This window comes from Canis lupus, chromosome 6 (genome assembly GCF_003254725.2).
Source record: "Canis lupus dingo isolate Sandy chromosome 6, ASM325472v2, whole genome shotgun sequence".
Taxonomy (NCBI): Eukaryota; Metazoa; Chordata; class Mammalia; order Carnivora; family Canidae; genus Canis; species Canis lupus.
Window position 1 is genome coordinate 27,754,683 of NC_064248.1, and position 25,190 is coordinate 27,779,872.

Consider the following 25,190-nt stretch of genomic DNA (forward strand, 5'->3'; position numbering starts at 1 on the left):
TGAACCAAGATGCAAAGAACATTCCAGCACCTTTTATTTCCTTTCTGGATACACTTCCTCATTTCTTTTGCATATACAGTGAGGGGAGACTGCTGAGTTGTAGGGTCAGTGTATATTTAGTTTAAAGCCATTAAAGAAAATCACATTTGGGGCACCTGGGTGGCATAGCCGGTTGAGCACCCGACTCTTGGTTTTGGCTCAGATTGTGATCTCAGGGTCATGAGATTGAGCCCCAAGTCAGGCTCTGTGCTAAGTGGGGAGTCTGCTTGAGATTCTCTCTCTGCCTCAGCCTCCCCCCACTTGCATGCACTCTCTCTAATAAGTAAATCTTAAAAAAATAAAAATTAAAAAAATTAAAAACCCACATCCTCTCATAATCCCAACCCTCAGGGATATGTTTTCCTTTTGCTGCTTCCCTTTCCAGCTGTGCACGTGCACACTCCACTTGCTTAGTTATAACAGTGCACACACAACATGATCCTTTGAACTTTGTTATTTAAAAATAAAATTGGTATTACAACAGCACCTCCCTAACTGTCCCCATTAATGGACAGAAGATCCTGTCATAGAATCGCTGCATGGTCCTGCTGCTGGCAGCTGTGTGAGCTGCAGCAAATGCAGCACGGGGCCTATTTTGTTCCTTTGAACTGAGTCCCTCGGGAAAATGTACAGCCAGGGTGTGAACACGGGTAATATTTTTAGTAAATGCAGCAGGACAAAACAGCTGGCGCCAATTTAAAGAGAACACAATGAAGGCACGAGAGACCTGCTCTCTCTGGTTCCACCTGCGTTCGACGCTCACCGACCACTGGGCCGCAGTGTGGTGGTGGGGGGGGGGGGCAGAATGATGGAGGGAGCACTTTGTGGTTCTCCTATTTTGTGCTGGGGTCATTAGGTTCCCATCTAAACCACTCCCCCACACCCCACACCCCACACCCCCAGCAACCATGCTGCAGCTAACCTTCTCAGGGCAAAAAGGGGCAGTGCAAGGTCACCAATACAAGCTTTAGAATTAGAGAGATGTGAGTTCCCACTCCCAGCTCCACCACCAGGGCCTCGATATGCTCATCTACAGCTGCAAGCACAGTTTATGCTGTGGTAACCTAAGAAACTAGTGACTCCACTGTCCCGTGCTCCCTTGTTCTGTTTTCCTTCCTCGGTCTTGTTTTCTGAACTGCAGATTAATGGCTGGAGCTCCAGCAGCCGTTTTGGGCCATGAGATCAACTTAAAAATGAAGGTTTATGCAAAGATGGGTGAACAACAACCACAAAAAAGCAGTGATGGAGTCCGGGATATTAACAGACTTGTGGATCTACCATCCCAGCCCTGGGTGACCCGCCTCTACCTTTCCACCGTGAGAAAGACAAAAATGTCTATGCTGTTAAAGCTGCTGTTATTCACATCTCCACTTTCTGCAAGGGCTTAGGACCTAAAGAATTTCATAAAACTCTCTTAATTGTAATAATCAATTTTAATATTAAAATAATACTGTACGTTATTAATATCATTAGGAACTATTATAGCTCCCCCCTCCCCTTTGAGAGGTGTTTAAAACTGACAATAACAAATTCAACCCTCCTCCAGCAAATTCCCAACAGCTCCACACTGAGGGAATGGTCAGACGGAGCGAGCCCTTAGCTCACTCGGGAGTAGCTCACAGAGCAGCGCTCATCCTACCCCAAGACCCCACCTCTCACCTGCACAAAGAAATAGATGAGGCCTAGTGGTGGGATGATGATGGAGGCGATGGGAGTGGCCAGCAGGATGATGATGCAGGCGCCGATGACATTGAACAGGGAGCCCATGAACATCTTGATGACTTGTGGGATCATCGAGTCCACCGTGTCCAGCTCCTTAGAGAAGCGGTTCACCAGGTTCCCACTGGGGGTCCGCTCGAAGAAGCTCATGGGGGACCGGAGGACGTTCTGTAGCAGGTCAACGTGCAGGCGGCGGGAAGCGAAGATCCCCCCGATGGACACCGCCATGGAGTAGCCGAACACCGTGATACCTACAAACAATCTCACCGTAAACACCACAACGAAGGGACGTGGGCCGAGCTGGGGGCAGGGAGGAGTGGCCATGACGATGCATCAGGCCTACACTCTTATCTTTTAAGAATAATGGTGATGGTGAGGACAGCAGTGGCTATTATTTACTGAGAACTCACTATAAATTAAACACTGTGCAAGAATTTTGCATGAATCTGATTTTCACACTGACTCTATATAAATCCTATCGGCACCCATTTTATGGAGAAGGAAACTCAAGGTCAGACAGGTGAACTCCTCTGCCCTCAACAGAGTCAGCCAATCAGAAGCGGAGCTGGGGTTCAGATCCAGGCAGCCTGCTCCAGGGTCATGCCCTTAATCTGTGTGCCATATCCCTCTAGACCCATGATGTGCAACAGAACTTTCGAGATGACGCAAATGTTCTGTGTCTACTCAGTCCAGTGTGGCTAGTGAGCACCTGAAATGTGGCTAGTGGCTCCTGGAGTGGATATTCTAGAACAGATGCCGCTGTGTGAGCCCAGGGGACTATCACACCCTCCCCGAGCCTCAGTGACAGTTTGGAGGCCAGTCCTTTGCCCTGAGGGGGTGGTTAGGGATTCAGAAATCTAAGAAATCCATGTCTGCTCTTCTGGTGTTCTTTCAAAGCTATCTCCTGGAGATCATGAGCCACACCCGTGGCTCCTGCAAACAACCCACAGGAGAGCACCTGTTTTCTGCGGAGACTCCACAGGGGTGGGGAGGCTTCCTCAAGGAAGCAGCACCTAAAATGATGGGCTCTGGAGCCGACACTGGCACATCCTGCCTCTGCCACCCACCAGCTGTGGGACCCTCCCACAAGTCACTCAGCCTCTCTGCACCCCAGTTTCCTTATCTGTAAGATGGGGGCAGGGATACTTAGCTCGCAGCACAGCCGAATGTAAAGGGCAATGTGCCTGGTGTACAGGAAGTGCTCAAACCTGTATTTATCGTCTACACTTCCGTACTGCAGACACCGATATACGTCTGTACGTGTAGATGCCCACTGTTCTTATGAGCACCTGAACACACAGCTCGTGCACTGTGTGGTGCACGGATTAAGAGCACGGGCTTCTGGCGCCAGACCGCCTCATTCAATGCCGGGGGGGGCCATGTATTTGCTGTGTGACTCTGGGCAACTTATTTAACCTCACTGGACCGTATAGTCTGTTTCTAAAATGGGCAACATATCAGCTGCTAATATTGTGGCGCTGCTGCAAAAGTCAAATAAAACCCATTCGAGTGTTTAGAATGTAACCAGGCATCAAGGAAGTGCTCAGGAAACATCAGCTCTTACTCCGAATGTCGTGGTGCTTGGAGACCTTCAGGCAACCACAGGAAGGGTAAACAAGGTTTCTCAACGTCGTCACTGCTGACATTTGAGGCTCGGTCACTCTGTTGCGGGGGCTGTGCTGTGCACGGCAGGACATCTCCTGACATCCCCGGCCACTGCAAGCCAGCAGCACTATCCCCACCCTGTCCCTCTGTGACAGCTCGGAGTACCTCCAGACACTGCTACCTGTCCCCCCGGGGACAACATGGTCTTCACTGAGAATCACTGGCCTAAACGAATTCCCACCATCAGGCAGCAGGGAAGAGTCCACAAATGAAGAGTTTATAGAAGCCCCATCATCCTGACAGAGCAACGAGGTGCAAGGGCCCTTGCTCGGCAATGCTCCAGGGGGGCTGCTGTTCCTCAACTTTGCTCATCTGTAAAATGGGCACATTCGAGCTTCTCTCCATCTCCTAGGGCCCCATGAAACAGCATTGAAGAAATATTCGCTAAATGCCTGAGTGTCTACTAAGTGATAACTACTGTTCATGTGAGCATGGCTTAGTTTGGGGGTTCACAAAACTCTGACAAGCGGGGGGACTCCACTCCATAATAAGACATGGAAGTGGTTCCCAGGGCCCCAAATTGGGTGGACCGGGGAGGGTGGGGAGGGGAGGGCCCCCACCTTGCGAAATGCCCAGGGCTCCATAGACGCTCAGCCGGATTTTAGTATGCTCCTGGGTCCCGTTGACGATGGGGTCGTCGGTCCAGAGGCTGAGCCAGTAGTTCGAGACCAGGGAGGCAACGTGGTTACACAGGAAAAGGAAGATGCTCAGAAAGGAGATGAAAAGCCCGATCGCCTTCATGTAGTCCCAGTACACGGACAGCTTGACCTGCAGACCAGGGGAGGGAGGACAGCTTGCAGAATGTTCCCACCAGGGGTCGGGCACTCCAGCCGCAGCTGTGCGATCCCATGCCCCCCACTCCCCGCCTGTGCTCATATCCATGGCATAGTCCCCCCCTTGGGTTTTTTTGACAAAGTCACTGGGAGATATAGTCAAGGCTTTTGGCCTCACAGAGATTCCAGTCAAGTGGCAAGACAGGCCTTCCGGGACCCAGATAAATGTATAATTATAGAGAAGGGCTGGAGCAGTGCAGAGTTCTGTGAGAGTATAAAATTGGGTATATTGGCCTAACCGAGGAGAGAGGTAATCAGAGGTTTTCCCTGAGGAAGTGACAACCAAGAGTTAATTAAGCAAGCAGAATGGGGAAAAAAAAAAAAGGCACTCAGGGCAGTGGGAGCAGCATGTGTCAAGGCCCTGGGGTAGGAGGGAATGCACCATGTTTCAGGAAACAAAAGGAGGAATAAGATCAAGCTGGAGAAGAAGTAGTGGTCAGACCACACGGGGTCTGGGAAATCCTGTTTAAGATTCTGAGCTTTGGTCCAGGACCATCAGGAAGCCATCAAAGAGCAAATGTGGCACGTTGCCAAGCAACCAAGACCATGCGCTGCCCCCATTTCCTCTGAACAGCCATGGTCAGTCCCGCATCATTTCCACTGGCTTCCCATTGGCTGGTGCTTGCTTAAACTGCGCCCCCATGCCACGGGGCGACGAATGAGGATTTATTCCACTCCCATACTCCCCACGGAGCCCCACAAGGGCTAATTAATGATGTTCAGTCATCCAAAACGTGGCCTATGGCCTGACGTCAACACCAGAGACTGAGGTGACCGGCTTTGGGTCGCACCTGCCTGGCTTGGTTTCAAACAACACCAGGCATCCTTCCTTGTGTGTGTGCTCAGTGGCATTTTAAGCTTTTTCACACTGAATTCTGGGTCATAAAAACCATCTGTCGAATTACAGCCAGGTTGAAAGGTGACGGGTGAAAGGACAGCAGTCTTCTGTATAACTGAGTTTCTTTCTGAACTTTTCTGTTTTTCAAACTGAAATAGTGTGTGTGTGTGTATGTGTGTGTGTGTGTGTGTGTGTGTGTGTGTTTTGGGGGGTGGGGTGTCCCAGAACTACGATGTGTACTGTCACCATTTGGCTTCGTCACAAAGCCCAGCAGCCCTCTGATCTGCTGAGGCTGGAATTACATGCAGGACTTGGGGGCTCCTCGTGAGCAGCAGACACGGCAGGCGTGGGAGTGAGAAGTTTCTGAGAACGTGTGCTGAGCCCAGAGCCTCTCCTGGTCCAACTCTGGCGAGTGACAAGCCCCCCACAGTCTGTTTTCCTTTTACATGGGAGGCAGGTAGGTAATACCAGGACCTCCTCTGGGCAGTGTGGGATTACGTAAGGATTAAATAGGCCTCCTATTCCTTCTCCGGCCCTAGATGTGCGGTCATTACTCCGGCCCCCCCGAGGACCAGCGAGAGTAAGGAGGCAGGATGTACTGTGCCCATGGCCACGGCGGTGAGGGGAAGATGGGAGAAGCAGCCTGGAACAGAGGTTTCAGGAGATTCTGGGTGCATCCAGGTAGATCCAAGAGAACGGTGTCCCGACCTTTCATTTCTGTACCACCTCTCACGGTGGCCTGTTTATGTGTGTACTTTTTTTTAAAAAAATTCCATTCCCTACTTAAAAAAAAATTAATAAACACACTACATGTGTGTTTTATTTTTTAAAATGAACTTTAGATCATGACCATAAATGGAAAATTATCAACACGTGCCCAAAATACATGATTGTGAAACTCCTCGAAGAGAACGAGAGCTTGAAAACCAGATTCCTCCTGTGACGAGGAGAACTTGGTGGTTCGTGCTACGGATCCGAACGCTGTGTCCAAGTTTGCACACTGAAATCCTAACCCCTCCATCCAGGGGCATGGTGTGCAGAGGAGGGGCCTCTGGGAAGTGGTCAGATGATAAGGATGGAGCCCTCAGAAGGGGATCCGCACCCTTCTAAGAGGGACCCCCGGGAACTCCTCACCCCTCCCAACCCTGAGGACACAGAGCAGATGGCTGTCTCTGAGCCAAGCAGGAAGTGTCACTACACACACACCTGCTGGTACCTTAACCTGGGACCTGCCACCAGGAAGCGTGAGCAATAAAAGTGGGCTGCTTCTGAGTCACCCAGCCTGTGGCCTTCTGCTGAGCAGCCCCAACAGCCTGAGACAGGCATGAAAGAGCAACAGGCACGCAACTTGGGCTTTCTCACTATGCAATCGTTAGGGCTAAATGAGAAATAAGAAACGGATCCCACCACATGCACACACACGTGCACGCATGCACACGGTCACGATAGGCGTTATGACGGAGGTGTTATCTCGCTCCATCCTCCATACACTTTCCCCCACAGTGGAGAGGCGTGATCTAAAGCACCCAGGTCCCCTGCAGCCAACGAGAGCCCTTCGCTGCTCCGAGGAGGCGGCAGCCGGTATAGCAGAGGCTACACACGCCAACGCTGTAGTCTGAGTACCAGGGTTCAAATCCTAGCTCTGCCTCTCCCTGGCTGTGACTTTGGGCAAGTCCTCTTGCCTCTCCCGCCCGTTTCCGGCACCAGAAAAGAACATTTTTATAGGCTCTTTGAGGGAGAGACACAATTTAACACAAATGAAGTGTTGTGCACAGGACCCTCACGCAGTGGCATGTGGTGACACCGGCTGCTGCCCTCAGCGGGGGAGCCAGCCCTCACCTGCCCCGTTTGAGCCTTGTCTGCTTCCACCAGCTTCCAGGCGTCCTCATTCTTGGGACCGGCTTTCTGCAGCTCAGCCGTGCTGGTGTGGTGGCGGCTCACGTCCCCGCTGTAGGAGGAGGAGTTGCTGAGCTGTCTGGGGAAACCAAGGCACACAGCGTCAACCAAATGGAAGCCTTGGGCAGGGAGGCAACCCCAACAATGTGCCAAACTAGCTCAATCTTCTGATTTTACAGATGTGACATGAAGAGGGGAAAGGTGACACAGGGCCCCATGGAGAACTGTCCCTTTACGCCGGCATTATCCAAAAAGCACCTCTTTCCTGCCAGGGGTGGTCAGCAGCTTTCTACAGACCATGACATGTTATTGCAGATCATGTGGCCCAAAGGTGTCTTTACAGACCTCGAGGTAGTCCCTTCCCCTGGGGACTCGTAATCCTGGAGGATGACATGGCTGTGTGGGTGTGTGCACACCCACGTGTGGGTCTATGAGGTGGGAATACCCATTCTCGGCGATGGCTTAGAACCACACGGCAAAGGGCTGGGGTGTGCTTCCATCCTGCTTGCTGATGCTCCTTACCGCCCTCCTGGTGTGTGCACGTCAATGAAGCAAAGCACACAGGCTCGTAGCCCGGGGAGCTGGGAACGGGGGTCTCCAGTCAGGAAACTGAGGCTGCTAATACAGCCCCTGAGGCAATGAATCCTCCCAATAGCCATGTGAGCTTCGAAGCGGATCCTTCCCCAGCCGAGTCTTCCAATGAGACCTCAGCCTGGCAGACGCCTGTTGCAGCTTGTGTGAGATCCAGAGCAGCAGGCAGCTAAGCTGTGCCCAGACTTCCCAAGCCACAGAGACCATGAGACGACCAGCCACTAGGTTTGAGGTCATCTGCCTCATAGCAACTGATATGCCCAGAGTCCCCTAGGCTTCTACTCAATCCACCCACGGTTCTCCTCGGCAAGCCTCCCACCATCACCTGCCCCGAGGTCCCAGGACCACCTGCAGGTGCTGCCTCGCCTTGGCTCTCCCAGCAAATTCCCAGATGGCAGCAATCAGGACAGGTCACACCAGCCACCTGCCTGAACCCTGGCAGTGCCCCTGCACCCCCTGGGGGAGGCCCTATTCTAAGTGATTTGCACACATACACCTTGCTCACCACCTCTACAGGTGCACCGACAGTGCAGGCAATATTTCCACCTGTCCCATGTGATAAAAATCAGAGCCAGGGGCACCTGGTGGCTCATTCAGTTAAGCATCCGATTCTTGGTTTCAGCTCCAGTCATGATCTCAGGGTGGTGAGATCCAGCCCCACACTGGGCTCCATACTGAGTGCAGATTCTGCTTGAGATTCTCCCTCTCCCTTCACTCGCTCTCTCTCTCTCTCTCTCTCTCTCAAATACATAAATAAATAAAATCTAAAAATAAAAATCGGAGTCTAGGAGGGTACTGTGGGCTCATGTCAATTTCCTTCCCAGCCCCATTTCTGTGAAATCTCCCCATGCCAGAGAAGTAACTGCCAGCACCCCCAACTCATCCAATAATAAGTGAGTGCTCGCTACACGGGGTTGATGGAAGAAAGTACTGTGCGAAGCACCTCACATGCACCACTGGGTGTCTATCCCACTTCAGCCCTCTGCAGTAGGTACACCACAGATCCTATCTGACAGATAAGGAAACTGAGGCACAGAGAAGTTAAACAACAAAGTCCACGGCATGCTGCTCCTCCAAATCCCCAACAATCTAGTTGAAAGCAACCTCCCTTAAAGCAGCAAAAGCACAGAACTTTGGAGCGCTGGCTCAGAGGCAGGGCTTGGGTTCAAATCCAACCTCAGTTTCTCTCTGGCTGCCTGACTTAGGGAGAACGCTCGGTTTGCTCATCTATAAAATGGGAACATGGGCAGCCCGGGTGGCTCAGCGATTTAGCGCCACCTTCAGCCCAGAGCCTGATCCTGGAGACCCAGGATCGAGTCTCACGTCAGGCTCCCTGCATGGAGCCTGCTTCTCTCTCTCTCTCTCTCTCTCTCTCTCATAAATAAATAAAACATAAAAAAAATAAAATAAAAAAATAAAACGGTAACACAAGAGTGACTACCTCCAGGTTCAACCGACTGCACAGGGCTCGGCACCGCATCTGGCTGTGAATGGTATGTAAAACGTCATGGTCACTATTACTGCGACTATTTTGACTCCAGTGCTGGCTCCCGAGACCTGAACATTCCAGGTCCCTCTGGAACATTCCAGGTCCCTCTGAAGTCTGAATGAATGACTTGAGCAAAGACCCAAATCGTGTGGGGAACTTGCATCACAAAGGCAGACAGGTGGTCAAAGGCCTGTGCGAGTTGTGCCTCCCGAGAGAGCAGCGCCAGGCCTCCCCTTCAGGCCGCAGAAAAGTGAGGTCTCCTAGCGATCTGGGGAAGGAGGCAGATAGCCCACATCTTCCATGGCCTCGGGAGCTGAGGCGTTCAGTAGGTCAGACAAGCTGCTAGTACCCCGTCCCTCTCCTCTGCCCCCAGGTGCGGCACAGAAACACGGCACCTGGAGAGTCCACACGAACGGGGCTCCCTCCTGCACCTACCTCTGCAGCTGCTTCCCCGCCACATCCGTCACCAGCATGCCATTCTCCATCTGCTTCACCTCCTTCCCGGGACTGCTGACACCTGTTAACCCTGGCAGGAGAGAGGAAAGAGCGAAATTCGGTTTCAAGAGCTGGACGCCAAGACCAAAGACAGGGAAAACCCGTCATTTGGACGGGACATGGCACACTGTCAGGCCACCAGGAAGCTCTAGAAACCAAGAGGTGCTTGGCTGAGGCCACAGACTGGCTCCTGGCAGAGGTGCAGGAGGTCTGTGGAGCTAGCTGGCTCCCCTGGGGCAGGGATGGTGACCTGCCACCGTCTCCAGGCACCCATGAGCGCAGTATGCTGGGCCTGGGAAGGTGCTCCGTGCCAGCAGCCACAGGTACAAGGCCATTCAGCTGACCACATCAGAGCTGCACTAAAGTGAGTCCGAGGGGCAGGATGCAGGGAGCCACATGGGGAACAGCGCACAGCCCTCTGGTCCCCAAGCATCCAAGTGAGGGAAATACTCGAAATAAATTAACAACCAGTTTTGACAAGGGTGCCAGCCAACAGGAGGCGTCCCAGAGGGCACCTGCACCCTGCATCCCTGTGCCAGGAGTTAACCCTTTGGTTGCCAGACCATGGGGAGGTCCAGAGGTCTGGGGAAGAGGGCACCTGCAACAGTGCAGTTCGCCCAAACAACTGGTACAGCCACCATGAGACATCCCAGTCCCAGGAACTACGCCCCCAGCACCAACACTAATCACCATAACCTCAATGAGAGTGACTAACGCTGATTAAATGAGCGGGGCTCCCCTGTGCTGTGCTGAAATACATGATCTCCCTTAATTTCCCCAACTACTCAGTGATACATTATCATTACCCCCAGCCGGCACTGGTCTCCTATGCTGGTGCCAGGAGAAAGAAGGAGCCTACAAGAGAGACAGACACACGGTGCAGGGCTCCACCAGCTGGCGGGGAAGGGGAGGGGAGGGCGTGCAGGGGAGTCCTTACAAAAGGGGACTGATACACAGCCAGTGGTGACGGGGTTGACCCTGGAAACAGGCTGATGGGACACGAGCTGAAATCAAATGCAAAAAGGCAGGCTCTTTCAGATGACCGTCACGGGAAGAAAGAGAACAAAGATAGCAGAGCCGGGCCGGGAATCATTCCTGGGTTGGGGGGGCGGGGAGCTCTGAGCTGGTGATTCTCCGTCTTGGCGTGAACGATGCCCCACATACCCAGCCACCCACCCACCCGGGGACGCCCTTGGCCCAGCTTCTAGCTCTGGCTGCTGAGTTAGAGCAAAGCCAGGAATGCAGTGTTCTCTCACTTCCCAGGTGTGTGTACTAAGGGGAGCAGTCAACGCCTCTAGGCCTCAAAGTCCACATCCGCAACATGGGGGTGACCACAGCAGCTACCTTCCCAACAGGGAGGATGACTGAGGCCATGCATGGTGCTCAGGAAGCAAAAGACACTGAGGTGGTGCTCAGTATTACTCTCCTTTTTAAACATGTTCTACAGATAATTCTGGGGCACAGCAGAGACTGAGAATCACTGCTTTACACATTTCTCTTAAGGGCAGCACCTTTTTTCTCTTAAGTTAAAAACAAAACAAAACAACAAAAAGCCACTAAACTAAATCAAAAAGCAGAATGCTAACTAACAAGCAGGACTTTTCATGCAGGCGCATGCAGTCAGCGCTCATAAATGCACACAGCACTGGAGGCCCAGGCCTGGCCTTGCCCATCTTCCTCTGTGCGGGGTAGAGATCCCTGGGAACATTCCCAGAGACACCGCCCCATGGCAGGGGCTTCAGAGAGCTCCCCTCGCCCACCTGGCTGTACAGGTCATGCTCAGTAAGCTCAGCTTCCCTTCTGCTCCTCCCAGTATGAGCTGCAAGGTGCAGACGGGAGACCTCACAGTGGCCCACTCGGTGCCAGCCCATTAGCTCACAGGGTGGTGCACTGGCTGGGGCAGCTGGAAAATTCTCCTCTGCAAGGGGAGGGACCAAAAGTCCCGGGAGGGCAACGTGAACGTGGGTCAGTCCACCACTCCGTCTGCCTTCCCCTCTTCCTGAAGTCTTGGCAGGCCATGCTGGCGGGGAGGGGGGGGGAGGCTGCTGCCCAAGGTCAGCCCGTCAGAACCCCCTTCCCCAGGACTCTGAACCATCAGTGGCCCCCTGACAACCAAAGATAGTTCTGGCTAATGTGTCCTCCAGGAGTTCCCATTTCCTGAGGCCTGCCTATTTGGTCTGGCCTCCGGTTTCTGAGCTACCTGCTTCCCCTTCCAGTAAACACCCTTGTTTCAGGGGTGGGAGTCGGCTTCCGTGGCTTACAGAACAGCCCTCAGTCTATACCCGCAGCCACATTGCTGCTTCCGGAAGGCAGGAGGGTCTGCTCCAGCGGCCGGCTCATGCCTTTACCTCACCAGAGGGAGCCAGGGCAGCCCCCCACAGCCACCCGCGCTTGCTCCGTCAGGCACGCACACCACCCTGTATGTCCTGGTCTGCCTAGGTCCTGCCATGTCCACGAGGTAAGGGTGGGATCGTAATAACCAAACTCTTGGTCATTCACCATCCATCTGCCACGTGCCAAGCTTTCCTCCAAGGCATGCTCGTCATGGTCATTTTATCTCTAGGACAGTAGAGCTTAACCAAGGTCACCCAGCTGATGAGCAAGAGATCTGGGGATTCAGACTATCTCCCCCAGTGCCCACCACCAAGCCTGGCACATAGTGGGTGCCCCCAAAATGTTTGCTGGATGAACAATGGAAGGCGGAAGAAACGCAGTCAAGGGCCTCTTCCCAAGCATGCAGCCACAGGCCCAGTCTATCTACAGCCTCCCCCTGCAAGCAGGACTACTTCTAACCCAGCTGGCACTGACCTTCCTCCTCCTGGTGCACCACTTTGCCACCTGAGAATTCACAAGATCCGGGAAAGTGTTAGGAACCAAGACAAAATTCCTCCTGAAACCCCCATTTAAATGCCCAGGGGGGGTGGATGGAGGTCTTCTCCTAAGGAAGAGGGCCAGAGATGGCCGAGGGACCTGCTGCGTCTGCACCTCTCCATCCCCATGTGTGCTGGGTAGATCCCTGGCAAGCACTGCACGGGGCCAGCTCTTTCCCCAAAAGTGATAGCCGTGTTTACACATAAAAAGATCTAGAAAAATCCAGGCCAACCCTCTGTATCTACACCTGTTTTCATGGCAGCAGAGGGTAAAAAGTCAAGTGTCACAGCCGGGCGGGGCGGGCGGAGGAGGCGCAGCAGCTGGGAGACAGCACAGGCCTCGGCTCCAGCCTGAAGCCTTTGGTTCCTCAAGGACACATGCTGCTCACGAGAGGGGCCTGGTCCGCACAATCTTATTCTGAACCGGACGCACAGGCAGCCAAGGGAAGAAGAGAAGGTGATTTGGCTCATATTTCATTTTGGCCCCTCCTAGGCTGGATGAGGATGCCTTCTGGGGTTCTCAGAGCCCCCAGGCTCACTTCCATCACTGCATTTAGCACCACCACGTCCTTGATTATTTGGTGTTTGTCTCCTCCAACGAGGGGAAACACTCTGAAGACTGTGAGCTCTTGAGAACAGAGAGTAGGTCTTACCACATTACTTTATACCCAACACCCGGCACATCAGATGACCACGTGTGGTTGCACAGGACGTGCACTGCATAATCTAAGGGGCACTATTCTATATAGTGGCGCAAGTACTGGGTGTCCCCATGGCATACGGCAAGCGCTCTATATACACGCGATACGCAGATGGACAGACTGACAAATGAATGGCCTAGTGACCAACAGAGCTGACCTTCCAGGACCAGAATGGGTATCCCACTGGCCACCATGATACCATCTCCCAGCCCATACCCACAAAGCTGGTTTTTAAACCAGCCCTGGAGAAATGGGTAAAATCAGTGCATAGTTTCTTCTAAACTGGGATATTTATACAGCTGTGTTAATGCACAAAGCTTAGGTAGGACATGCTTTAAACAATTAAGGCATAATGTATTCATTCACCTACTTAATACATTATACTGACTGTCTACTATGTGCCAGGCACTCCTTCCAATCCTGGGGATAGAGATGTGACCAAAAAGCCCTCATGGAGCTTAAATGAGAGAGAGAGAGAGAGAGAGAGAGAGAGAGAATACATAAAGGAGTGAATCCAGAATTAGCTGTCAGGCAATGTTCAGTGCTACAAAGAAAACTAAAGCAGAGGAAGGGGAAAACGAAAGGCGTCAGGGCTTGGGGATGCTATAAAATAGTAAGAATTTTTTTTTAAGCAAAGGCATGAAACTTGTAATCCAGTCAACATTTCTTGAGTGGTGCCGGGTTCCAGGTATGGGGCTTTCATGCTGACAAGCCTGGTGCTGTCCCCGCCCTTGAACCTCTTTAGTGCCACTCCCAGGGCTCTGTGTCCAGCCTGTTACTGGCCCTCAAAGCCAGCATTTCAGAACTCGCTGTTTATTCTCAAGAAGGTTCTGGAACTCTGCTTGGGCATGGGCCAGGAGGCAAGTCTCCCCCGAGGGAAGAATCCAAGTCACTGCTTTACAGTCAGCACTTCGTTTTTGACCAAAAACGGAATTAACTGGCTGCATCACCCGGCCCGATCCACCCGCCTGGGCCCAGAAAGTTCTCAGTACTCAAGAAGAAGAAATACGGCCACTGAGGACAGCCTAAAGGAATGTGCTGTGTGTACGACACATGCTCCAGCTGTGCAGTGTTTATGATGGGTTTTTGTAATGGGGGAGGCACCTATGCCCCACTTAAGAAAAGCAAGCAAGCAAAGCAGGAGGACTAGTGGCTGAGAGCAGAGAAGGATGCTACTCCTCTCGGGAAAAAGGCCGAGAGGCGAGACAAGACAGACACAACCCCTCTGGTGGGTGGGCGAGCGGATGGACATTCTTTTTCCTGATTCTCTTGCCTGGTTCTGCAGTTTCCAAATGCTTAAAGTGAGCATGGGCTGATTTTATGATCAGTAAAAAAAACAAAAACAAAACAACTTTCAGCAAAGATCTGAAAGATGGAGAAAAATCAGTTACGAGGTTGAGGGATGAATCAAGCAGGGGTCTGGGAAGTGGGCACATTGTTGGAATAAAGGTCGTTCTCTCAAAACGATGGGGGAGCAGGGCAGCGTGAAGCCAGAGCGGGGAAGCCATCAGCCTTGGCACTTCTGACATTAAGGGCTGGTGGGGGGGTGGGGGGGTGGGAATGGGGTCTGCTGTGTATCATAGGTTGCTCAGCAGCCCTCTCTGGTCTCTACTTTCTAGATGCCAACAGTGCCCCCTCCGAACCCAGTCGTCACAACCAAAAATGTCTCCAGACATTGCCCAGTGTCCTGGGAGACACAAGTATTCCCCGCTGGAAACTCCTGCTCCAGACTTTAGATTCCTAATAAAGAAACCAGAGTAAATAGGAACATTCTTCACCTTCCAGGTACAAAGGTTAATGAGCCAATTTGTAACGTTGTCAGCTTAAAAAAAAAGAAAAAATAGACCAAAAAGAAAAAAAGAAAAAGCATCTGACTTATCAGTGTAGTAAGTACCCCTAGGGAGGAGTCGGTGTCTCCCCGTCCTAAGCCTAGTTTCTGGTACATGTGTTCTTTTCTACCCCAGTGGAAAAGAATCACCCCCAGACCAAGCACTCCTCCCCTTCAGCCTGGGTGTTCTAAAAAAGACCTGATTCATCCAACAGGGAGGGGAAAAAAAAAAAGTTTCCCTTCAGGAGAAGCCAAAAATGTGGTTCAAACAAATCCAAGGTCACTGGCTCTTGGGAGTTGGCTACAGTTGAGCAAGAATGGGCCCTGATGCCAGGCTGTATCACCGAGCCCCCCCAGCACCCCCGGGAGAGGTAGAAAGAGAATGGGGTGCCCGGTCTGAGTTCAGACCCACAGGCTGAGCACCTGTGTACGTGAGGCTGCGTGGCTGGATCGGGAAAATGACCCCACAGCAGCGCGAGGCTGGCGGCTGGCGTTTTCATGGCCAAATTAAGTGCTGACGTGGCCGAAGGAAAAAAGAAAAGGAAAAAAAAAAAAAGAAAGAAAGAAACTGGCAGCATTCTGCTCTGTATCCAGTGCTTTGGATCTGCCGGCAGCGGCGGAGGAAGGGAAGGGGGAAAAACCATCTGCGGTCAACAGGGTTTAAGGACACTCCCTGTGCACCTGGAGAGGAAGGAGAGAGACCTCGTCCCGGGGAAAGGATTCAGCTGAATGCACACGTGTCACTCGGGAAAGCACACGGGGTCGTTTTCACCTGACTGAGGCCGGTCTGCGAGACGCAGCGGCGATCGTGAGGCTGCACCCTCACCCAGCATGTCACCTTGGCTTGACAACCGGAAGGTGACGACTCAGCAGCCTCAGCAGGAGGGACGCAGGCTAGACTTAAAGGCAGAACTTTCCAACCACGAGAGCATGGATATGCAGAAACTCCTTCCCGGTCAGGAATGAACAGCTGAAGGAGTTTCTCGCCTCTCGCTGGCAAAAGGCAAACGCCTTTCTTCTAAAACCACTAGTGTTCACAGCAGCACAACTTACACCAGACAAAACACGGGGACAGCCTGGACCATCGTCAACTGATGAATGAACAAACAAAATACGGCGTGCTATTGCCCAGCAGAACGACACGAAGCACGGACACCTGCTACCGCACGGGTGAGCCATGAAAACATCACATGAAGTGAAAGAAGCCGGGCACAGGGGACCACGCAGATTCCATTTGTGCGAAATGTCCAGAACAGATGGTTCAAGAGGCAGAAAGACAGCGTGCGTGCCTAGGACGTGGGCAGCCGGAAGAAAATGCGCGGTGATTGCTAACAGCAAGGAGGTCTTCTGCAGGGGCGACGAGAACGTTCTGAAGGCCATTCTGCGGATGGCTGCTGAACCCGGAACATTCCAAGTCACCAGACTGTACACCTTGAGTGAGTGAACCGTGCGTTGCGTGAATTCTATCTCAATAAAGCACTTACCGTAAACCACTAGGAACCCCCTGCGGCAAACCTGAACGGAGGGATGAATGAGCCCCCACCCTGGGCAGACCACGAAGGAGGCCTGAAGCTCAGAGGCCAGACGGGACGGCCCGGCCCTGCCAGTGGCAGCTGCGTGTCCTTGGACAAGCTGCTCCCCCTTATCTGACATTCAGCGGCTTCCCGCTGCATGGAGACCAACCCCCCCACCCCACGAAGGCCCATCTCCCACCGCTGTTCCTTGGCCGCCGTGGTCTGGCCACACTGGCCTCCTTTTCGTTCCTTCAACAAACTGACCTCACGCCAGGCCAGAGGCCTGTGCACTTGCTGTTCCCTCTGTCAGAACACCGTTCCCTGCATCAGAACACTGTTCCCCAGATCTTCTCCTTGCTGGCTCCTTTCCATGTCACTGTCACCTCCTCGGAAAGGGCGTCTCTGACCACTCCCTGGGTTGCCGGGTGCCACCCCCATCACTCCCCAGCTCATCACCCTGCATCTTTCTTCTTTCATAGCACTTAATGCTCTATGAAATCATTTATTTCTTGATTTGTTTCTGTCCTTCTCTCTCACCAGATTCTAAGCTCCGTGAGGGCAGGGCTTTGTCTAGATGTTGTCCAATTCTGTCTCCCCGAAACTGTCAAGGGCTGAATTGTACCCCCGTGCCAAATCCATACACTGTAGGCCTAAATCCCCAATGCCTCAGAAAGCAACTCTATTTGGAGACAGTTTATGTGCAGATGTAATTACTTAGGATGAGGTCATGAGGGCGGGCCCTAATCCCACATAACTGGTATCATCATAAAAAGGGGAAATTCAGAGACAGACACACAAAAGGGAACACTGTGTGAAGATGAAGGCAGATATTGGGGTGATGCTTCTACAGGCCAGCGAAGGCCAAACTGCCGGCAGACCAGCAGAAGCCAGGCGAGGGGCGTGGAACAGACCGGCAGCAAGAACCAATCCTGCCCACACCCTGGTGTCGGGCTTCCAGCCTCCAGAACTATGAGGGATCACATTTCTGTTGTGGGAGCCACCCAGGCTGTAGCATTTGGTCACAGCAGCCCTAGGGAAGTAACACAAGCCTTTAACACATAGTAGATGCTCAATAAAATCTGCCGCATGACTATAGTGATGAACAGTGAATAGCTCCTAGGGAGCAGCCCCATTCACAGAGACGGGAACCTGGCTGTCCCTGGCAGACAAAGGGACAAGCTTCCCTGAACCTCAGCTTCCTCACCAGGGCACTGGGAATAACAATTCTACTCCTTCATGAGTTGTCGTTAGGAGTCAATGTGACCACTCCTGCAGAGAACAGGAGCCCTGGTAAGCCCCCAGCAAACACTAGCTGTGTCTTAGTGGCACATCACGGACACTTCCAGGACAACTGCAGCCGGGCAAAGGGCCCAACTGGTCTGGGGACGAGGTACACAGGGAACATGCTCCCGAGGCTTGGCTAGTCTGTAATTAGCTCTTGGAGGCAGGGGGTGTGGGGCTGGAGGGGGTCAGGGCAGGACAGGTGACCTCTCAGCAACAGCTGAAAGGTAAGTAGCAAACGTGTCAGATGACCACTTCCGTCGCTGTGGGGTCAGAGCTCCAAGAAGAAAGGGGAGCAGAGGAGCCTTTGAGACTCCAGTCTAACTGATGGAAACACAGGGCAGCCTGGAGGTTGCAAACCAATCCTGTGAATTTTAAGCCAACTGAGAAGCAAGGAAAGATTCTTAGAAGTCTCCCCGCAGCCACAGAAGCCTTCCGGTGAGGACAGGGTGAGGCCACAGCTCTGAGCCCCAGCCCGCGAGAACACGCCGCGTATGGTAGCTGGGAAGTGGGCAGGTCTGCAATGACCTGGCAGGTGCCAAGTGCACGGGGGGTAAATGATGGGCACTCTTCCCAGGGAAGGAATGACAGCAGTTGTCCTGTATCAAACACTCTGTGCCAGGCACCATGCCCAAGGCTCTGTGGAATTCGGCACATTAAATCTCCACCAAAAACCAGAAAGTTGTTATTATGTTGCTTGATCAGCGAGGAGACTGGGGCTCAGAAGGGTTTGGAGGACCCTGGTAAGAGGAGCGGTGGAACTTGAACCCAGGTCTCGCCAACTGCCAGCCTGCACCCTCAGCCACTGCATGTCCCCCATGACCCTAGCATCTGTTCTGGATTATGCCACGTATGTCACCACTTCCCACCGCCTCTTGAGAAGCAGGAGGACTATAATTATCACTGTCCCTGTTCCTGCCACGAGAACCCTGAAGCTCAGCAGGCCCAAAGCCACCTCGCAGCCAAGTATGAGGATCTGGGCCCAAGTCTGCCCCCGACCCCACCCCGGCCTAAAGTGCTGGGACCCCCTCTCAAGTCAGTCCTGTGAGCCTTAGGACGGTCCCTCCACGGGGTTTGCGAAGGGGCTGGGCCAGCACTGATGAGCCGTGCTGGAGGGGAGCCGGGAGGACCTCCGGGAGGCAGTGGGGAACGGGGAGGCAGACAAGGCACCCCGGGGACCCTACCGTCATCCTGCTCGGCCTGCTCCTGATCGCCGCTGGCGTACGTGCGAAGGAATTCGGCGAAGGCTCCATCCCGGGCCAGCAGCTCCTGGTAGGAGCCCATCTCCGAGATCTTGCCACCGGTCATGACAATGATGACATCCACCTGGGGCAGGTAACTGATGCTGTGCGTGACCAGGAGCCGCGTCTGTGGGCAGAGTGGGGACCAGTGTGTCAGTGCCCGGGTGACACAGGAAATGCCCTGACACCTAGCCAGCCGAGCTCAAGTCTGAGTGCCTGGGATGCCCCGATCTGTGGGTGCCTTCATTCCACACTGGAACCAGGAACTGGGGGGCACTGGGGAGAGAAACAGGTCCCTGCCCCACACCCCACGGTCGGGACAAAGGACCAACAGAAGTACAACACGGTGCATGCTGGATGTCACACGACCAAAGGCTCTGTGCAACATTTCTGTCATTTTGGTCCCAAGGGGACAGGCGGAGGGTAGGGGGCTGCGACTTAAAACACGGGTGATGGGGAAGCTGATTTGCGAACAACAATCTGAAGGATGAGGGGTAGGCAGTGTGGATGACTCAAAGAATGAACCAGATACAAAACAATTCGCATGCAATGGCTTAATTCTTTAAAGTAACTCCCCCCCCCCCAAAAAAAACCACTATGAAATTCATACGTGTATATGTATTTTATCCAATTAAGTCAGGGTTGGGAAGGACATTCATCACGCTGCCTGAGTTGGCAAACTTTTTCTTAAAGGGCCAAACGGTAAATATTTTCGGTTTTCTGGATGCTCTGGTCGCTATGGCAACTACTGGCTACCCTGCTGCAGTGGGAAAATGGCCATACGCAAGACAGAAGAAGATTAAAAAAAAAAAAAAAAAGCTTTATTTATGCATAGACACTGGCATTTAAATTCAATGCAATTCTCATTTCCGTAGGCCTCAAAGTACTATTTTTCTTTGGATTTTTTCCCAGTCACTTAAAAATGCAGATCTTTCTTAGCTCAAGGGTGATACAAAAACAAGCATCAAGCCAGACTGCTGGCCCCTTGCTCCCGAGACAAGAACTAGGGTGCATGCTGGGGATTTACCCCAAAGATTCAGATGCAATGAAACGCCGGGACACCTGCACCCCGATGTTTATAGCAGCAATGGCCACAATAGCCAAACTGTGGAAGGAGCCTCGGTGTCCATGGAAAGATGAATGAATGAAGGACATGTGGTCTATGTATACAATGGAATATTCCTCAGCCATTAGAAACGACAAATACCCACCATTTGCTTCCACGTGGATGGAACTGGAGGGTATTATGCTGAGTGAAGTGAGTCAGTCGGAGAAGGACAAACATTATATGGTCTCATTCATTTGGGGAATATAGATAATAGTGAAAGGGAATAAAGGGGAAAGGAGAGAAAATGAGTGGGAAATACCAGAGAGGGAGACAGAACATGAGAGACTCCTAACTCTGGGAAATGAACTAGGGGTGGTGGAAGGGGAGGTGGGCGGGGGTGGGGGTGACTGGGTGACGGGCACTGAGGGGGCCACTTGATGGGATGAGCACTGGGTGTTATGCTATATGTTGGCAAACTGAACTCCAATTAAAAAAAAAAAAAAACTAGGGTGCAGAAGGGAGGGCCACAAGCAGGGTGAGTGGCCAGCAGAGGGAGAAGCAGGCTCCCCGCTGAGCAAGGAGCCTGATGTGGGGCTCGAGCCCAGGACCCTGGGATCATGACCTGAGCCGAAGGCAGATGCTTTACCGGCTGAGTCACCCAGGTGCCACTAGTAACCAAAATTTCTTTAAAAATTAAAAAAAAATTTTTTTTGTTGTGTATGGGAATGCTTACAATAAGTTAAATAGCATGATGCCTACTACATACATACATATATATATGTATACACATATATAATATGAATAACCCTATTAAGCAACTTTGTTAAGACTCAAAAAAAATTGGAAAATCTCTGAGGTGAGACTATGCATAATTGCTTGTGATTTTCTTTTTCGTGTTTTTCTGAATCTCCTATATTTTCCCCACGGGCATGTGTGTTACTTCTTTTCTCCAGCAGGAAAAAAAAAAAAAAAGAAGAAGAAGAAGAAAAAGAACCAGTGCTCCCTCCCAGCCACCATGTATCCCAGAAAAATAATAATCATCATATAGAGGAGAGGACCCATTTCCTGTCATTATAGTCTGTGGCAGCTTCCCTGCTCCCAAGGCTAGGCCCACGGCCACCTCGGCAGGGACGGGGTCGCTGCCTATTCAGAGGGGCTGGGATTTCCCTCTGCGAAGCCACCTCTATAATTAAGTCAGAGAGAGGGGCCTCCGTTGGCCAAGTGGAGAGAGGACTGCAAATCAGTGTCAAGGGCTTCCCCCTGTAAAGACAAGAGCAAGAAGGCTGTCCTGGGAAGGTATCCAAGGGAAGCGTTAGAAATATGCTCTAGGGACGCCTGGGTGGCTCAGCGGTTGAGCGTCTGCCTTTGGCTCAGGGCATAATCCGGGATCGAGTCCCGCATCCGGATGCCCGCAGGGAATCTGCTTCTCCCTCTGCCTCTGCCTCTCTCTGTGTCTCTCAGGAATAAATAAAATCTTAAAAAAAAAAAAAAAGTGTTCTAAAGTCCAATTAAAAAAAATCCTGGTAAGTGGGAAGTGAAGGATTCCCAAAGGGGACACATTCTGACTTAACCAAAGAGCAGGACAGCCAGACACCCGAGCCCTGCCTGTTAGGCAGGTACCTTATTCTTTAGCATCCCCTTGGGGCCAATCACATTTTCAAATATGTGTTTTCCCACATGAGCATCCACTGCTGACAGGGGATCATCGAAGAGGTAGATGTCAGAGTCACAGTACACGGCCCGCGCCAGGCTCACTCGCTGCTTCTGGCCCCCAGACAGGTTCACGCCCTGGGAAGAGACAAAGCAGAAGGGTGGGTTTCCTGGGGCCTTGACACATGCAGACGGGTAGAAGCAGGCCCAGGCTGGATGCCGCAGGCCCAGGCTGGCCACCCTGCGTGGCTATCTGCCTCCTCTTGTGTGAGCAGGAAGCCAAGGCATGAGGTCGTATCTGTGTGAATTGGGTTCAAGGCCCACCGTGGGGTCTTGGACACTCGACCCTAAAATAAGCAAAAGAGAAAACTGGAGCCCCCCGTGAGCTGCTGAGCAGACACCTGGCACAGAGCAGATATTGGGCAAAGGCTAGCTGGTGGCAGCAAATGATGGGGGGCTGCAAGGAAGGCAGCAGCACGCACAGTGATGATCCTACTGCGGCTGCTGCTGTTACAGGTGATAACAGCTAACACATTTGCGAGGCTGCTCTGCTCTCTCCGTCGCTGTGAAAGCACATAGAGCAGAGGCAGGCTGTACCCTGGGGGTGCCGAAACCCAGCCCCACTCACCGGCAGGAAGGGCACGCATTTCTAACTCCCACGGGGGTGCTCCACGGAGCACACAGCAGCACTGCCAGCCCTCCCTCCAGGAACAGATGACCGCCTGTCATCTCTGTATGTGGCCAGGGATGGACCGCCCACAAAGTGGACGGCCCACTGGTTAAGTGCCCAGTCTCTCCTGAGGGAGGCCTGCCCTCCCCAGGCACCGAGCTGGGGTCCTGGCAGTCACATTCTTTTGAATGGGCCCCCTGGCCACAACTCCCTGGTCTGCCCCCTGGCCGAGGGGCAGACACCAGACCCAAGCATATTCTCTCATTTTAGAGTCTGGTCCTGGGACCTACACAGGGACAGTTAGGAGTCTCCGCAAGTGGTAGAAACAGACACTTTGTGTTAAAACAACAGCTAGCCCAGGCTCCTCTGCTAACTGAAAACCCAAAGAGCCCTGCTAATAGTTGTTTTTCTTTCCAAGGGGCTGTAGACGTCCCTCAGATAAAAGAAATCGCTCACCAACGAAGGAAGCTGGTGAAGCCACTGGCTTATAACTAAAGAGAGGCAGGAAAGCTCCTTGGTGCTGCTGTGGAACATTTGTACTCCCCACGCATATACCAGATAACCACCAGGGGTGTTGCAACAGGCAGGCCGAGCAAAGGAAAAAGCACATGCAAAGGCCCTGAGGTGGGAAAAAGCTAGGGCAAGTCACTCAGCCCCTCTATGCCTCTTTCTCCTTAACCATGAAATAGAAATGACAGTAAAGTCCATCTCATGGCCTTGCTGTAGGACGGAATGCATGTAAAATGCTTATGACACTGCCTGGCACACAGTAAATGCTCAGTAACTGTTAGCTACTCTAGTGTTCTTTTTACTACTATCCTTACTTTGAAAGAGACTGTGGACCTCTGACTCCAGGGGTACCCTGCCCCCTGTACAGCACCCTCTGTCATATGATTACTGCCAAGTGACTGTAAAGGTAGGGTGCACTTGCTGCTCCCGTATCTTTCTGTTCAATCAAATGAAAATGACGATATGCTTTAAGGGTCATCACGTGGTTTTGTTTTTCGTTTTTTTTTGCGGGGGGGTTCTCTTGGGCTTCCGCTGCCACCATGAGAGCTCCCCCCCCTCTTCAGGGAAGAGCTACTGCCCCTTCAGCCTAAGCCCCAACAAGATGGGGTCTGGGGCAGACCCCAGCCAATCCCACAGGCTGGACCTGAGCACAGTGGGCTTGCCATGTGGAGTGGAGCTGGCTAGCTGAGCCCAGTGTGGGTCAGCCCCCCACAATCAACTCACACACACACTAATGGGAGAAGATTTTCTGGCTCACCAGTAATAGGAGCCATGCTGAAGCCGTACTGACCTTCTCACCAATCTCTGTCCGGTCCCCGCTGGGCAGGATTTCCAGATCTGGGAGGAGGGCACAGGCTTCAATCACAGCCTTATAATACCGTTCCTGTAGCTGGCGTCCGAAAAGGATGTTTTCTCGGAGAGAATCATTCTGAATCCAGGCCTGCTGGGGGACGTAGGCCACTGAGCCCTAGAAGGCAGCAAGACAGACAAGCCTTGGTGATCAAGATAGCAGCCAGCCCACCCACCCACCTGGAGAGCCCTACTTCCCAAGATATTTTCATCACACCCACTGTTCAAGCAAGGGGAAACTGAGTCATGGCAGACTCAGATGCCAGAGCTAGGATCAGACCTCATGCTGGGTCAGTCACGGACTCTAATATCAGGAATTCAGGAGTGGAAATTGGCACAGATGATAGTTCTGTGCTTAATAAGTATTCACTGAATGCTTCCAGCAGCCACTAAAACTCCTCCATCTCAAGAAAAAGACGACCCTGGGGCGCCTGGGTGGCTCATAGGCTCAGGTCAGGATCTCAGGGTCCTGGGATCGAGCCCCATGTTGGGCTCCCTGCTCAGCAGGAAGTCTGCTTCTCCCTTTCCCTCTAGCCCTCCTCCCTTACTCATGTACTCTTTTTCTCTCCCCCCCAAAAAAAATCTTAAAAAAAAGTAAGAAATCCCTGACAAAATAAAAAAATAATTTGATTATAGTTATGGTAAATGCTAAGAGAGAAAAATATATGCATCCTTCAAGACGTCTTTTAAAAAGGGAGACCTAGGGCAGCCCAGGTGGCTCAGGGCTTTAGCGCCGCCTTCAGCCCAGGGCCTGATCCTGGAGACCCGGATCGAGTCCCATGTCAGGCTCCCTGCAGGGAGCCTGCTTCTCCCTCTGCCTGTGTCTCTGCCTTTCTCAATCTCTCTCTCTCTCGGTGTCTCTCATGAATCAATGAATATATATTCATTATATATGTATATATATATTCATTATATATGTGTATACATATATATATAAAGGGAGACCTAGCTTGGGTCATCACAGAAGGATTGCTCAGGTAAATTTCCTTGATGAAATTTAAGCAAGGACATCAGTTTCAAAAATTGTCCATTTCCAAAGTTCAGTGTTCATTTCCACGTGATAAAGTGCCAAGAATGTCATTAGAATAAGGGCTAGGGGTGAGGGTATCTGTTTCACGTATTTTAGTAAGAAAGTTTTAAGTAATGATCAACAGGTGAGGATAAGCAGGTGTGACAAACAGGGGGTGGAAGAGCATAGCTGGTCAGAGGGAACAGCACGGGCAAAGGTCCAGAGATGAGAAGAACCTAGAACATTCAAGGAACAGGAAGGCAAGTACGACTGGAACATGGTGTGAGGGGGAAGACAGGTAGGAACGTGCAGGGGAGTGGGGGGCCAGCTCACACCAGGCCAGGGGTCCTGAGGGTCCTGATGGGGAGTGTGGGCTTTCCTGGAAGGGCCAGTAAAGATGCTTTTTTTTTTTTTTTTTTAAGATTTTATTTATTTACTCATGAGAGACACAGAG

General features: G+C 52.1%; 1 protein-coding gene across 1 annotated transcript in view; it reads right to left on the reverse strand.

Annotated features, from left to right (window-relative positions):
• ABCC1 (ATP binding cassette subfamily C member 1) overlaps positions 1–25,190 on the reverse strand; it is a 135,472-nt gene that overhangs the window by 14,762 nt on the left and 95,520 nt on the right. Inside the window, exons 17-23 of the mRNA XM_035717481.2 lie at positions 23,669–23,845; positions 21,669–21,836; positions 18,944–19,127; positions 9,506–9,596; positions 6,934–7,069; positions 3,984–4,191; positions 1,699–2,009 (exon numbers count right to left, since the gene is read on the reverse strand). Coding sequence (XP_035573374.1) covers positions 1,699–2,009; positions 3,984–4,191; positions 6,934–7,069; positions 9,506–9,596; positions 18,944–19,127; positions 21,669–21,836; positions 23,669–23,845 — 1,275 coding nt within the window. The remainder of the gene's footprint in view (positions 1–1,698; positions 2,010–3,983; positions 4,192–6,933; positions 7,070–9,505; positions 9,597–18,943; positions 19,128–21,668; positions 21,837–23,668; positions 23,846–25,190) is intronic.